This window comes from Pagrus major, chromosome 13 (assembly GCF_040436345.1).
Source record: "Pagrus major chromosome 13, Pma_NU_1.0".
Classification (NCBI taxonomy): Eukaryota; Metazoa; Chordata; class Actinopteri; order Spariformes; family Sparidae; genus Pagrus; species Pagrus major.
This window is the reverse complement of record NC_133227.1, coordinates 21,044,421-21,059,191: the sequence shown is the minus strand read 5'-3', so window position 1 is coordinate 21,059,191 and position 14,771 is coordinate 21,044,421. Positions and strand designations below refer to the sequence as shown.

At 40.8% G+C, this 14,771-nt stretch overlaps 2 protein-coding genes across 2 annotated transcripts; both read left to right on the top strand.

The window, feature by feature from the left end:
• Window positions 1-856: 856 nt before the first annotated feature.
• Window positions 857-6,895, top strand: rnf14 (ring finger protein 14). Its single transcript, XM_073479613.1, has 9 exons — window positions 857-1,428; window positions 2,107-2,265; window positions 2,404-2,534; window positions 2,650-2,839; window positions 2,991-3,373; window positions 3,461-3,689; window positions 4,014-4,186; window positions 4,986-5,116; window positions 5,217-6,895. Exons 2-9 carry the CDS (start codon window positions 2,115-2,117, stop codon window positions 5,278-5,280), a joined length of 1,452 nt encoding a protein of 483 aa, XP_073335714.1. The 5' UTR covers window positions 857-1,428; window positions 2,107-2,114; the 3' UTR covers window positions 5,281-6,895.
• A 2,503-nt stretch (window positions 6,896-9,398) lies between these two features.
• Window positions 9,399-14,267, top strand: endou2 (endonuclease, polyU-specific 2). The gene is made up of 6 exons (XM_073480063.1): window positions 9,399-9,500; window positions 10,867-10,978; window positions 11,698-11,819; window positions 12,453-12,565; window positions 12,798-12,951; window positions 14,013-14,267. Exons 1-6 carry the CDS (start codon window positions 9,399-9,401, stop codon window positions 14,265-14,267), a joined length of 858 nt encoding a protein of 285 aa, XP_073336164.1.
• The last annotated feature ends 504 nt before the right edge of the window (window positions 14,268-14,771 follow it).

Genomic DNA, 14,771 nt, shown 5'->3' with positions numbered 1-14,771 from the left:
AGACAGGATGAATGGAGGCTTAACTTTAATGTTGGGTGTGAAAACACTAACCTTGTAAAATGCCTTTTAATAGTTGATAAGTCGTAGAAGAATTTCCTCCTGCTGAAGCACCAGGACACCTGTTGGTGACGGCAAAGATATGGTAACTATAAAATAGTTTGTACATGGCAGGTCCTCACTGCCACTGCCACTGTTTACATTAGTTAACATTGCTGGCAAGCTTAACTAGCTAGTTTTCCTAGTTTGCTAGCTTAAATGTTAGTAGTTTGTAAAGAAAAATATTCAGGAATAATTAAAAGTAATAGCCACTGTTTACTCTAGTTTACATCGCTAACAAGCTTGAATGCTTTCCCGAAACAAGCTAGTTTCTTAGTTCGCTAGTTCAAATGTACAATAGGCTAGTTGGTAAATTTGACACACTATGATATAGCTGAAGTTAATTAATCAATAATTGGACAGAGAAATACTTGGGAACAATTAAAAGTAATAGCCACTGTTTACAATAGTTAACATTGCTAACTAGCTTGAATGATTTCCCTATTGCTTACTGGCTAGTTTCCTAGTCCTAGGCTAGTTGGTAAATTTGACCAGGAGGACAATTGATTGTAAATTTAACACTATGATACAGCTGAAGTCAATTAATCAATAATTGGACAGAAAAATATTTGGGAACAATTAAAAGTAATTGTTAACATTGCTAACTAGCTTGAATGCTTTCCCTACTGTTAAATAGCTAGTTTCCTAGTTCGCTGGCTTAAAGGGTCATCTTGATACAGCTGAAGCTGATTAATCACTAATTGGAAACTTTTCAGTAACAATTCAAAGTAATTTTTCAAGCAAGAATGACCAAAATTAACTGGTTCCAATTTCTCAAATGTGACATTTTTCTGGTTTTCCTCTATGATGGTAAACTTTATTGAATATTACTTTGGTAAAGGTGAGAGTCACCCATAAGAATAAGTCTTAAAGTCTTAAAGTATCTGATATTAAATGTACTCAAGTATCAAAAGTACAAGTAAAAGTAAGTTCCCCATATATTTATCTGTATACTGTAAACTATGAGTTTATCAGATCTGATATTCAGCATTTTTTAAATCTGAGTGTTGAAAAAGTTAATTAAAAAATGCACTGGGTCCGATGCAACATGAAAAATAGAAGTACTCAAGTGAAGTACAAGTACCTCAAAAGTGTACTTAAGTGCAGTACTTGAGTAAATGTACTAACTCAAACAGATTAATCGGTTATCACAATAGTTGACAGCTAATCGATTAATTGCTGCAGGTTTAAAAAATGTGACATAGTTTGAATGGAGTTGTTAACGCAGAGGCCGCTAACCAGCCTGCAGGGGGCGCTGTCCCGCCCACACCGCCTCCAGTCATGAACCGGTCAGAGTGCAGGAGTCACTAGTGCTGCTCGGGGTCGGACAAGGTAAGAAACGCGTTATTTCCCACGTTATTACTGTGGCATCATACTTGTGATAGTTTCCCTCAGACGTGCAGATGAATTGTTCTGGTTTAAAGCAGCCACAGAGGAAAAGTCAGGGCCGAGCTCCCACTGTAGCCATAGCCACTCTGTTTACATTAGCTAACATGGCTAGCTAGCTAGCTTCCCTACTGCTAACTAGCTAGTTCCCCAGTTCGCTAGCTTAGCTAAAATGTCTCCTGGCGTGAAGTTTTTCCAGCTTGCTTGCGTACACAACAACACCCGCATTTATTCAGGCGACTATTAGCTACATTGTGATTAATAACGAGCATGTCTAGTGGTGGGTAAAGTTTACTTCTCCTAGCTAGCGTGCTAACTTTTGAGCCGTGCGTCAGCTAAGGTAAAGCTTGGTGTTATGTCACAACAAAGTTATAACATCAGGTAGCTTTATCTTCCTCTTACAAGACCGGCTCTTTAAAAGTGTTTAACTAACATTAGATCAAACTGTTAACACGCTGAAGTGAAGGTAAAAACTGTCAAACGCTGATTTTCTGTGTCAGTATTGACAGCAGCTGGTGATAAACGTGATGAGCCACAGCTGTATCAGTAGGTATGATGTCTGGTAGCTTGCTTGTTTGGCTTCACATCTGTGTTTTATGTCCCTTTTCGTTGTTGTCATTGTAGGAATGTAAATGTCTGAGGACAAGGAAGCCCAGGAGGATGAGCTGCTTGCTTTAGCAAGTATCTATGATGAGGAGGAGTTTCACCGGGCAGACTCCGCACAGGGGGGAGAGATCCAGTTCTGTCTGGAGCTCCCTGCTGATTTCAAAGTTGTTGTCAAAGGTACACCTGTCAGTAAGCCTTGTAAAGAAACAGCTCTATGTTGTATGCAAATCTCTTTAAGTTACTCCTGGTCGACCCCCTAAATACCCATTTAGTCTCACTCCCATTGTAAAATGTCATTTCCTGTGTCTGTTGCAGGAGAGAAGCAAACTGAATATAATGTCTGCTTCTTACCTCCTTTGGTGCTCAACTTTGAGCTTCCTGCCGACTACCCATCCACCTCCTCGCCTGTTTACACCCTCAGCTCTAAATGGATGACCAGAGCACAGGTGAGAAGAGCGCTTGCTTACGTTAATTAATTCTACGTGAAGTTGCTGTCGGTATCGCTAAAAAGAAAAACCTGACCGTTCATCCCTCTTGTTCTTTTCCATTTTCCCTCCTCAGATGAGCTCTGTGTGCAGGCGCCTGGACGAGCTGTGGGAGGAGAACCAAGGCTGTGTGGTTCTGTTCACATGGATCCAGTTCCTCAAAGAGGAGGCTCTTGACTTCCTGGGCATCCAGTCTCCTCTTGAAGTCATTAGGGGAGGAAGTAAGGCAGGTGGCGAGCGCAGGAAAACCGACCCTGCAGCCACAGGTACGGTATTTTTTTTGTTCGTGTGGATACATCTGCAGAAGCTTAGATACCTGTCTAATAGCCATATCAGCATGTATCTATAAAATGTTTATAATATCCTCATTTTCTTTATTTAGTACAACTTTCTAATGTTTTCTTCACTTCCGTTCAGCTCTGCAGTGTGAAAGTCATCCTGAGAACACAGAGGAGAAAAAAAGAGAAGTGAAGAAGGAGAAGTCTGAAACGCAGTTGTCTTCGTCTTCTCAACTGGACCCGCGTGCCGTTCTTATAATGGACCCGCGTGCCGACCTCCTACCTCAGCTCCTGGACTTTGACGAGGCGCAGCGGCAGAGGGTGTTTGATGCCAAGGTGTTCTGCTGTGGGATCTGCTTTTCGGAGAAGCTGGGCTCCAACTGCCTCTGCTTTAACGAGTGCCAGCACGTCTACTGCAAGGCCTGCATGACTGAATACTTCCAGATCCAAATACGGGACGGCAACGTTCAGTGCCTTAATTGCCCTGAGCCCAAATGTACCTCCCTAGCTACACCGTTGCAGGTAAGAGAGTTGGTTAAGAAGATGTGTTTTCCCCCACCTCATCACTTGTAACGAACCCCTTTCCCTCCGTGCGTCTTCATTTCTCAGGTGAAGCAGCTGGTGAATGAAGAACTGTTTGCCCGTTACGACCGTTTGTTGCTCCAGTCCAGTCTGGACCTGATGGCCGACGTGGTCTACTGTCCCCGGCAGTCCTGCGGCACCGCCGTGATGGTGGAGCCGGACACAACCATGGGCATTTGCTCGGTCTGCCAGTATGCTTTCTGCACACTGTGCAAGCTGGGCTATCACGGTCTCTCCAACTGCAAAATCAATGCAGGTGATGTCACGTAAAATGCCGCTGTTGTTAGTGTTGTTTTGTCTGTGTGTTTGACAAATCTCCATCAACAGCCATCCAAATACTTTAAGGTTACGCTGATGATTAAGGTACATTTTTTGAGATACCGTTTTGAGCGTCAGAGGAGTTTATTTGCTCATGAAATGATGTTATTTGTTTTTTTCTTAACTAAACACACATAAAGCTTCTTTAGGAGTGACATTATAAATATTAATAATTGTTTTCAGATGCTGTATTGGTAAAATATTACCAAAAGACTCAGTTCGTACTTCATATTCCTCCTCTGTTTCCTGTCTTGTTCTGCAGATGAGTTGCGTAACCTCAGAGACGAGTACCTGTCAGCCACAACTGAGGGGAAAAAGTTCATGGAGCAACGCTTTGGGAAGAGGGTGATCCAGAAAGCAGTGGAAGAGTCCTTTAGCAGAGACTGGCTCAATGAGAACTGCAAAGGCTGCCCACGCTGTGGAACTAACATACAGGTCGGGCTCCCTCTGCTGGTCAGAGTGCAGCACGACAGGCTTTGACTTGTATATGAAACAAGTGGAGAGTTTATTTAATCACGAACATTTTGCAGAGATTTAGACACAATTGTCAGGTTAACACAAAACTGACTGCACACTGTGTTTGGTCGACAGTACAGATGATTAGTATTGTTCAACCTGGATCGTATTAAGTGATTAATAGGGACAAAAACAAGCACTTTTGGTGGACTCACTTTGACTTTGTGAGGGATTAGAGATTACATTGAAAGCCTGTTGTCGCTCGCTGCCGGCTGAGACTGGTTGAGTCCACTTAAAGGGCTTGTTTTTGCCACTGAGAGGCTCAGATAGTTATTCAATGTCTGACAATATTATGGAGAGGATCCCTACAGAGATCTTTTTAAGTAATAAAATCTATTTTGGTTTAACCAGACACAGCTGCTGCCGCTCTTACCACCAGACTCCATTTGAGAAATAGTCATTTTATTGTCCTAAATCACACGTCAGTCAAACCTGAAAGAAAACAAAAGAAAACTCACCCAAACCACCTCGGTTCATCTGTACATTGTTCTGCCAATCACATACTCTGGTTTGGTTTCAATAAACCCTCAATAGATGTGAAAATATTGGGTCAGTGAAGCGGCGAATATGCTCACATTGCTGCAGAAACGGGAAAATATGGGGAAAATAAAATACTGAAGTTGCCTGGTTTTCCTATGACCGATCCCAGCTTATGTCAGTTGCTATTGCTATGCCAATGGTTGTTTTATGAACACCTCATCTCTCTGTGTCTCTCCAGAAAGTGGACGGCTGTAACAAGATGACCTGTACCTCGTGTAGACAATATTTCTGTTGGTTGTGCCTGGGCCTGCTCAGCAAAGTCAACCCGTACAGCCACTTTAACAATCCTCATTCGCCCTGTTACAACCAGTGAGTGATCCGTGTTTCTCTTTTCTTTTTGCCACTGACGCTTACTTTTTAATCTATAAACGTACTGATTCAAATGCGTCTTTCTTTCCCCACGTCGCAGACTCTTCCAAGGTGTGGATCTCGATGAAGAAGATGCCTTCTGGAGTGACGAGGAGGAGGACTGACTCCGGCGCAGTCCCTCACCGCTGTATGCTCCGTTTGAATGCACTTTATCTCACATAACCATCACTCATCATGCCTGCGTTAGCATGACCGTGCCACTACAACCATGTACCATCGTTTCTGTTTTGAATATGGTCAGGAATCTTGGGTATAAAGCAGTCAAAGCCTGGGTGTAGATGGTTCGTATTTTTGAATATATATATGACGGATGTCAGGTATAACATTTTGATCAGGAAGAGTAAGAGCAGTTTTAGATGAATACAGGGAGGAAAAGCTTTGGTCATTTCGGTTTTCTTTTTGTTTTTTAATCACTCTTTTGGTTATAAGCATCAAGGAAACCTACAAGTTCATAGGACTCGACATTAAATTCAGAAAGGTGAAAGATAAAGTTGAATTCCTCTTTGTTATACAGTTGATCAGGTGAAAGGATCGCTGTAATGATGAGTTTTGACATCTCGCGGGCTTATAACGATCAAGAGATGATGGCTGAGGTAAATTTCAAGATGTTTGCTTTTCAATAAGCTTTCAACAGTGAACCCCCGAGAGTTGCAGGGACAAGAAGGATTGTGCTTTTGTCATGTTAAGTGTCCTGCTTCTGAAAATGAAATGTCGACCCCTCTGGCTTTCTGTCACATGTCAAAAGCTAACTTTTTCTTCAAACCCCCTTCAGGGTAGATAATGAAAGAGGATGTCACAATCTAACCATTTTACACACACACACACACACACACCACTCATGGAGGATTTCAGCAATGAAGACAAACGTGGAGATGAGTTAGGTTTCGTTTGTTTCAGTTGTGATATTTTATTTTAATTTCCGGTCTCTCTTTTAGGAAACTCTCATTTTCTTTTTTTCTCTGGCGATGATTTTATTAACAGAGGTTTGTCTTTTCACATCATGTAATAAAAGTCAAGGTGGGTTGAAAAGACGGATTTTGTGAAGGATTGTGTTGTGGGGATTGTTTTTCATAATTAGAAATCACATGCATCGTCTGTACAGAATGTAATAGTGGACTGCAGTGAATATTCCTCTGATGGGTTTACTGGGATTGTGATAATGTGTGTGTGTGTGTGTGCGTGGACAGACTGAGGGACTGTCATGTGAGAAAGGAAAATCCTCACTTGGTAAGCAGCCAAGACATGTAGGAATTATTCACATCCTCCTTTGTACAACATTTATTTAAAATGTTGCCAAACACAGGTGTCAAAGAGGCCGTGGGAATCTCGATAATGTGTATAGATACGAAAAGTATTTTGTATTAATTTATTTTCTTTTTTGTTTTTACACATTTTACCAGAACGGAGATTAATTCACGCGAGCGCTTCTGTTTGAAATCGAGCTCGAACATCAAATCTGTTTCTTTTTCCAGCGTTGAATGATTTTTGCTCCTCACTACTTTAAAATGTACAGACTATTTTCAGTTTATTTTGGTCTGGACTGGTGAAAAAAAAAAAGACAATCTCTTGGTTCAGTCTTGAAATGCACATGGATTCACTTTTACTGTCACTACATGTCTCATGTGGAAAAAAAAAACGTTTGAACACATGACCGACCTGCAGAATCCTGTTAAATTACATTCAGCATACTGTTCCTCAAAAATAAATGTTCCCACCTAACTTCTTGTCTGTTGCATTCATTTGACCTGAAGCTGAAGCAGCTGTTGATCATTTGCTCTTCGGTTAAGAAGAGTCAACAGTCGGTAACAGGTTTTTCAAAGATTGTGAGGGTGATGGGTCCAGTAGTATGTGAAATTAACTGTGGACAGATACACAGGACACACACATGATCAAATACATGATCCACAGACAAATTAATTAGGCTGCATTGTGCTTTTAGGTCAGGAAGGAGTAAATCATCACCAATGAAAGATCAACATTAAGTCCTCATAGGAAGTGCAGCAAAGTGTTTAATCCAGTAAACATGCACATTTAGTCCACAAGAGTAAAAGACAAAGTACACAGCAGCTAACGCTTAGCTCCATACAGCTAAAATCTACCTTGCTAACCACTTTCATATTTTAAAAATTAACTAAATTCAACCAGGCCTAAATCCCTAAATCAACAATCACAAAACAGCTGTTATAAAAGTGGCGTCTAACCTACAGGACAGAAGATAAAAGATGTGTGTCAGTATGTGGCCGGTCACAGATCAGACAAAATGGTGGCTGTAACAGTGACTGTGAGACTGTGCCAGTAGTGGTTGCTACGAGCAACAGGATGTTCAACTGAAACCAAACTGGAGCAAAACGGCAGCACTGTGGTCAAGAGACTTACAAAACCAGGGTTTTTTAAAAAAAGAAAGTAGGTTTGTGTGCTTTAACGCCACATTCACAGAAAAAACAAAAATACAACACAAAAAAGTAGAAGCGAGGAAAACGGTCGTGTATGAGTAGATAAAACTGATTTAAAATGTTATTTGTTTTAAAAGTAATTACGTAAATTCTCATAAAATAGCCTAATGTAGCCTGTGGCCTGTGTCAAACCTGATATTTTTTAAAATGTGGTTTTGATCAGCGATGTCACGACTCTTTTCACAGCGGTTGTAATGAGGTTGTTTAAAGGGCACCGTGTCGTTTTGGTGAAGACGCACTAATACAAACTCGGAAAGATTTTTTTTTTTTTTCCACAACTGAATAAACAAGCTGTTCTCAGAGGAAAACAAGGTCTCCAGAACACTCTCTGACGCTACAAAGGTGGCAGGGTCCGCCACATATAAACAAAGTAAAACAGTGTGAAACTGTGTTGACCTTTAAGGTCGGTATCTTTATTCAGCTTGCTCGGTCATGAAAACGAAAACAGGTTGTTTATTTAGTTTGTTTAGGCATAAAAAGTCAGTCAGTGAAGATCTTTCTCTTAGCTACATAACACACCTTTATTTTTTGCTCTCAGTTTCAATCAAACATTTAGTCTTAAGAGTTGAAATCATTCAGAATAAAATGAGAAGTATTACCAAACCAACGTTAAGTATTTTCTGTTTGAATGTTTTCTCTCTGTGGTGTTGTAAGTAGCCTATTCTCTGAGCCTTTACTACACCTTGTTACCTGAAACGTGACCCATATTTACCCTGTAATCCAGAGGTTATGCTGTGACAGACAGAGAAACAATGAAATACTAAAGAAACAAAGAGCCCACGTTTTAGCCTGAGATTGAAAAGAGACGACAACATGGTGTAATCCCTTTGGCTAGAGTTGCTGACGGGGGATAACCTTTTAAAATGGCCCCTCTCTCCTGTCCTGCCCTCTGTTCAGCGCCCCCCACCAGCCCCTGCCTGTCTTTCTCCATACACTGACCGACAGACTGACTGAACTACTGTTACTATGCCCGTAAAGACACCTGCTGTCACAAACACAGGAAGCCACCGGCAGCAGCACCTGTCCCACACTGAGGAGCTTCACTAACACCTCGAATCACTCGTCGCTTCAACCTCAACCAGGGAAAAGGTAAGTGGGGTTTTCTGATGTGGTGGCTGATGGGATGCAGGTCTGTTGGGGCTTGGATGGTTGATGGTGATGGTGATGATGATGATGAAGTATCCTGAGCACAGTGTCATGGATGTGCGATCCGTTGTCAGCCATGTTTTTGAGGAATGCGGTGTTGAGTCGAACGGATAAGCTCTGTTATTTTTTACAATCCTGACGATTATCGCAGGCCTACATCAACGTCATGACGACATCGTGAACCACTTTTTTGTGACGATGTGAAAAATATTTACTTATATATATATATAGCTTTATCTATATAGCACCTAAAAACAGAGTAAACAAAATGCTTTGACGTATAAAAGCAAAAGCAGGATACTCAGAAGGGCAGTGTGACAGCAGAAGTTCAAGTGAAGACATCACATAAGGTAAAAAAACATACAAATAGAGAGAATAAGAGCCTAAAGCAATAAAAAAAGACAAGAACACACAAGAGCAAGTCTATAAAAATGGGTTTCAAAAGATGAAATAACTCATTCTGCGAGGCTTATCTCCCCGGGCAGGTCGCACCAGAGCTGAGGGGCCCTAATAAAAAAGCTTTATTAACTGCTCCTCCTCTCCTGTCAGAGACACACACTGAGGCCAAAACCATCCACGGCTCATCTACCGCGGGACCAAGAACACAGCCGAGCAGTCGCATCATGATTGAGAGTGACAGGGAGCTGTCCGCCATGGTGCAGGAGCTGTGGGACAACGACGTCAACAGACTCAAACCTGGAGTGGACTACAAGATCTCTCTGCAGGTGATCCACACACAGACCCCTTAAACACATCTACACTGGTCATCTGCGATTTAAGAGCCTCCTTTTATAGACCCATAGCACTCAGTGTGAGACATTAAGAGGCTGAATGTAAAATGAGTATAAGCATACGAAAGGGCAAAATGAAAAATAGAAATGAATAAAATTAAATGAAAATGTAATATACGTGTTTTTAAATGTACATAATCAAACAGGAAAATAGATCAAAATGGAAACATCTGTATACATACATTTGCAAAAAAAAAAAAATGGAGGTAAGTTATGGTTATTTATCACCAATCCATATTGTAATTTGTAATCTATTACTGCAGAGTAGTTTCATCGCTTTCATAAATGCCAGAAATGGTTAACACGTCTTATAAAATTCACCTGTGGAGCCATCTGACTTATACAAATGTACTCAAGTATGACAAGCAAAAGTAAATTATATATATTTACATGTATGTATATAACTAGGGTTGGGAAAATGTATTCGGATACAGTTACTGATTACCCATCAAAAGGTTTTAGCCAGTAACTTAATCCAAAAATCACAATATTAAAGTAATGTTGTCTTGATTACCTTCCACTATTTTAAAATTGTAATCCTGTTAGTAATCCCCTTTTGTACTAAATGTATGTGTAATCTAATTACATTTTTTTGTATCCTAATTATGTAATCCCATTACATGTGTTCATTACTCCCCAAGCCTTGTCTATACCTTATACTATGGGTTTGACTGATTATCAGATCCATTATTCAGCTTTTTTTCTGATTAAAGTAATCAGTGCTTTTTTCATCTGATTGCTGATAAAATAAATTTATTAAAAATTCACCACTTTGGCTCAGACGCAGCATAAAATCTGTAAAGTAACTAGTAAAGTTTAGTAATCTAATCTAAACTGCTATTTTTTCTTATTTCTTATTGTTTATTATTTTATCCTGTCTTTGTTAAGCAGTTTGGGCTGCCTCTTTGCATGAAAGATGCTATATTAATAAAGATATTATTATTATTATTATTATTATTATTACATACATGTAGTGGAGTAAGAAGTACAATATTTGCTTCCAAAATGTAGTGAAGTGGAAGTATTAGCAGAAGTAGCAGAAAATATAAATACTCAAGTAAAGCACAATTACAGTACCTCAAAATTGTACTTGAGTACAGTACTTGAGTAAATCCTTAGTTACATTCCATCCAAGCCTTCTGCTTTCACCTCAGACGTCCTTCATAAGAGTGCGTCCTCTGGCACTGCATTCAAATGGGGAAGTCAGACAGCATATTACGATATTTATGGGAAAACAAAAAGCAGTGAGCGAACATAAAAATCAAACGTTAAAGTTTTTGTGTTTGTCTTCCTGCTGCAGGGCAAAGCTGGAGACAGCATGCCCACCAACAATGATGACAACAATGATGGAGCGGGATATCCTCTGTTTACATATGTGGATGAGAACATTTTCAAAAAGGAGACTTTTTTGGGTAAGTGCGAAGCACACAGAAGCTGAAAAATCACTATCATCTGACTCGATTTTAGGTTAGAGTGAGTTGGCTTTTCTTCATGATAGTGACGCCTACAGCCGGATTGTCTGGATCTGCAGCTCGTCACTGCGTCTCACACAACTGCCCGGTCAGAAAATGTTTGAACTGACGCAATCTCTTCACACATTCCACTGCGCCGTTTGCTAGTTTATCTACCCTCCCCTTCACCTCCCTTCAGAGTAAAGCTTTTTCATCGACTCATAATCTCCTTATGACGAACAGTGGCGTGTTGCATAAGCACATAGCAGGCAGAGTTCACTGAGCTGGGTGCACAAAGATGCTCCTCTACAACCACTTGGCTTCTCCTTCACATCTTCCTCTGCATGATAACTGCTGGAGCACGTTTCCCTCCAGCGACTTCTGTCTAGTGATGTTTTCACAGACTCCTGTTGTAGGAGAAAGCTGTATAGGGAGTTATGTTATGCAATAGTTGCTATTCAGAGTTCAGCCTGAGGCTGCTGTCCCATTGAAAAAGGAGGATCCCTCCCTTCTTGCTATCTATAGTCTCTGCTTCACCATGACCTGACTGCTGGAGGGAATTGTTCATGTATCCGTGTAAACATACAAATCTCAGTTTTAGGACTCTTTCTGTCTTTACAGTACTTCAACATATCGCATGTTTTTTACTTTTTGAAGAGCATTTGTGTTTGTGTCCGCAGCCTTTATCTCCCTGTTGGATAACTATGAGAGTGACACCGGTGAGCCAGAAATCGTGACCCCCGAGGAGGTGGCGGAGAACCACAAGTTCCTGGACTCCATCATTAAGACTCCCACTATGAAGGTACCTGTGGGGGACCTTCCCCCTCTCACTGTGGCTCATAAAAGCTCATTTCCACTGAAGAATTCATGGGAATATATCTATAGCTGCAACCCTGAAAACCCATCTGGTCGTAGCATCAGTGCCAAAAAAAGAAAATGCTTCATAGCAACAACTGCTGAACAAGAATGCAGATCCCAAACCAGTTTTTCTCCTCAGTTGGTCACATGATAGTAGATTGGACCACTGATCCCAATTCAGCATTGAGCAACATGTAGAGTTTGATAGACTGCAGAGCCTACAACCATGCTAACGGCTCTTTGAGGTTGTATAATAACACATATACATTCTCTCAAAATGACAATGCTAACATGCTAATAGTTAATTTTGGGCCTATTCGTCTTGTAAATGTTGAGATATTTCAAAGCATGAGTGACATTTTTGACTTGCTGGTGACACTAGAGGTAAAGATACAGGATCACGAAGTCATTAGGAGTCATCTTCTGGGGAAAATGAACGTCTTTTATGCCAGTCCAACACACATTTGTTGAGACATTTCAATGTGGACCGATGTGCGATGCCCGACTGATATTTCTACCCCCACGCTGCCAGAGTGGCTAAACATGTCAATAAAAGGAAATTCTTGTTGTTTTGCAGATAGCTCATAAATACCTGGTAGAGAAGAACCTCTCTCCAGCAGATGATACAAAATTCAAGGAGCAGCTGTACAGGATCTGGTTTGAACTCTATGCGAGGAGAGGATCCAGCAGGTGGGTGGATTTGGGAGGCGCAGTGGAATCTGGCACTACGATGGTAACCGTCTCCCTCTGAGAAACTGCACATCCAACCAGCACCACTGTGACAAAAAACTAAACAGAAGATATTTTTAGCGCGTTCAGAATGGCAGCAACCACTGAACACCATGTTTTGGTCACATTGCACACGACTCTGATCATTTTAATTGTTGATAACAAGCGGGCACGTCTCTGTCCCCACCACCAGGCCGGACTCTTCGGGGTTTGAACACGTGTTTGTCGGAGAGACGAGAGGAAGGCGGATCGTCATCGGCTTTCACAACTGGATCCAGCTCTACTTACAGGAAAAGCTTGGACACATCGATTACAAAGGCTACAGCGTCAATGCACATTCACCCCAGGTACCACGTCATGTGTTTAAATGAGGCAGGAATATATTTTACTGCAGACACACGACTATTATCTTTAATGTTTTATAAGATGGGATGAATATTTTTGTATTTTTCAGGTATTTAAAAATCTATTCACCTCCATCTCCTCTGTTTCTTTCAACAGCCACCATTTAAAATGTCCCAATCACACATTCATGACCATATCTTTGACAAATCTCTCATCTGTCTCCCCAAATTGACTCGCACTCTCTGAAGCTGTGCTCTCAGCATCATTATTGCACACTGATGAGAAACCTCACATCCTGCTATGACCGAGTTTGCCCTCTTGCCCTTTGAGCAGCTCTCTGTATTCTGTCTCTCCAAACCAGAGCTCATGTTCTGGGAAATTAGCTTGCTGGTCGTGCTTACGTTGAGATAAAGGCATTAATGTTTAGTAAACTAATGAAAAGAAACATTATATGAACTCTGCACACATTTTTAAGGTAGCTGTAGCTTATGTAGCCAGGTCTATCCCTGGAACTAAGGAGAAAAGAGTCTCATTTTCATATCCCCTACATGCAGTCTCTAAAAGTCAGTATTTACTGTTGGTACATCGGACCCAAGGGACACGATTATGGTCAGCTAATGGTTGACCATCAGTTGACCATTGGGGCAATCTGACAAGAAAGTGGATGAAAGTTTACAGATGATAAACAGAAAGATATGAATGATAAGCCAACGTTTGACTGACTAAATCAAAACTTTGACACACTGAGTCATGAGATACTGTAAGTCAGAGCTTTTCATTTATCTAACATTATGAGGTGCTAAGTCCGTATTGAGCAGCTCTGTATTCCTACTGTAATCCCTGTTAAAGAGTGTTTGGTCAGTGATCCATGTCTCTCCTTCTCCACACTCTGTTTTCTGGTATCCCTGCCCACTTTATCCAATCAGGATTTGTTATGAAGTTATGAGATAAAAAGTCAAAATTATGAGCTAAGGCAAAGATTTTGACTTATGTTTGTGTCACACTTCCTAATCCCTCTCCATCCTCTTCACGCATTTCTTTTCCCCTCTATCTCTCGCTGCAGCCCGACGAGAACAAACACATCCTGGCGCTACAGTTCAGCTGGAAGAATGGCATAAAGCCCAAGGGCAGCATCTTCATCGGCGTCAGTCCCGAGTTCGAGTTCGCCCTCTACACCCTCTGTTTCCTCAGCTCGCCCAACGAGCGTGTCAAAGTCCAGTTCAGTTTCTACGACGTGGAGATTGTTTGCCACCACTACAACCAAAAGCACATAGGCACCACTTACCCTGTGCTCCTTAAGTACCAGAAGCCTCAGTAAACTCGACAAGATCAGTTTGAGATGGAACTTCTCCAACTCTTGAACTTGCATACAAAGTGTCACAGGTGTTGTTGTTGTCTTTTTATTTTAGATAAAGATACAATAAAGCCTTACAAGACCCAGTTGCATTTGTTTTTGTTTTTTCGTTCATAATTATGCCTATTCTGACACAATATATAAAGTCATATATAAGTCACATCAGATACAAAAACAATAGGCTTCAAAAAAGTTAATTGGCATTTATGTATATACAGCTTTGTGTTTGTTGCTGTGGTTCACAGTTGTTTTCAAGTCATGAAACAGATATTTGTTCCAAGAAATATGCGTATAACATTTACGTTCCCATAGGACAGTAACGTATACTGTGATAGAACGGATGATGGCTAACTTCTTCTCAGTATTGTAAGCTTCTAGTTAATTTTGTCAGTAATGTATGGAAGCCTTTTTTCTGCCAGTCAAAGAAATTACAAAATAGATGAAAACGTAGCCTTGATAAAAAAATAA

Bases quoted from the DNA above. Each gene is read 5' to 3' on its own strand.
- rnf14 (XM_073479613.1), top strand. From the start codon at position 2,115: ATGTCTGAGGACAAGGAAGCCCAGGAGGATGAGCTGCTTGCTTTAGCA. The intron at 3,374-3,460 runs GTAAGAGAGTTG...TTCATTTCTCAG, and splicing joins CCCTAGCTACACCGTTGCAG to GTGAAGCAGCTGGTGAATGA. The intron at 4,187-4,985 runs GTCGGGCTCCCT...GTGTCTCTCCAG, and splicing joins GCTGTGGAACTAACATACAG to AAAGTGGACGGCTGTAACAA.
- endou2 (XM_073480063.1), top strand. From the start codon at position 9,399: ATGATTGAGAGTGACAGGGAGCTGTCCGCCATGGTGCAGGAGCTGTGG. The intron at 9,501-10,866 runs GTGATCCACACA...TTCCTGCTGCAG, and splicing joins ACTACAAGATCTCTCTGCAG to GGCAAAGCTGGAGACAGCAT. The intron at 12,566-12,797 runs GTGGGTGGATTT...CCCCACCACCAG, and splicing joins GCGAGGAGAGGATCCAGCAG to GCCGGACTCTTCGGGGTTTG.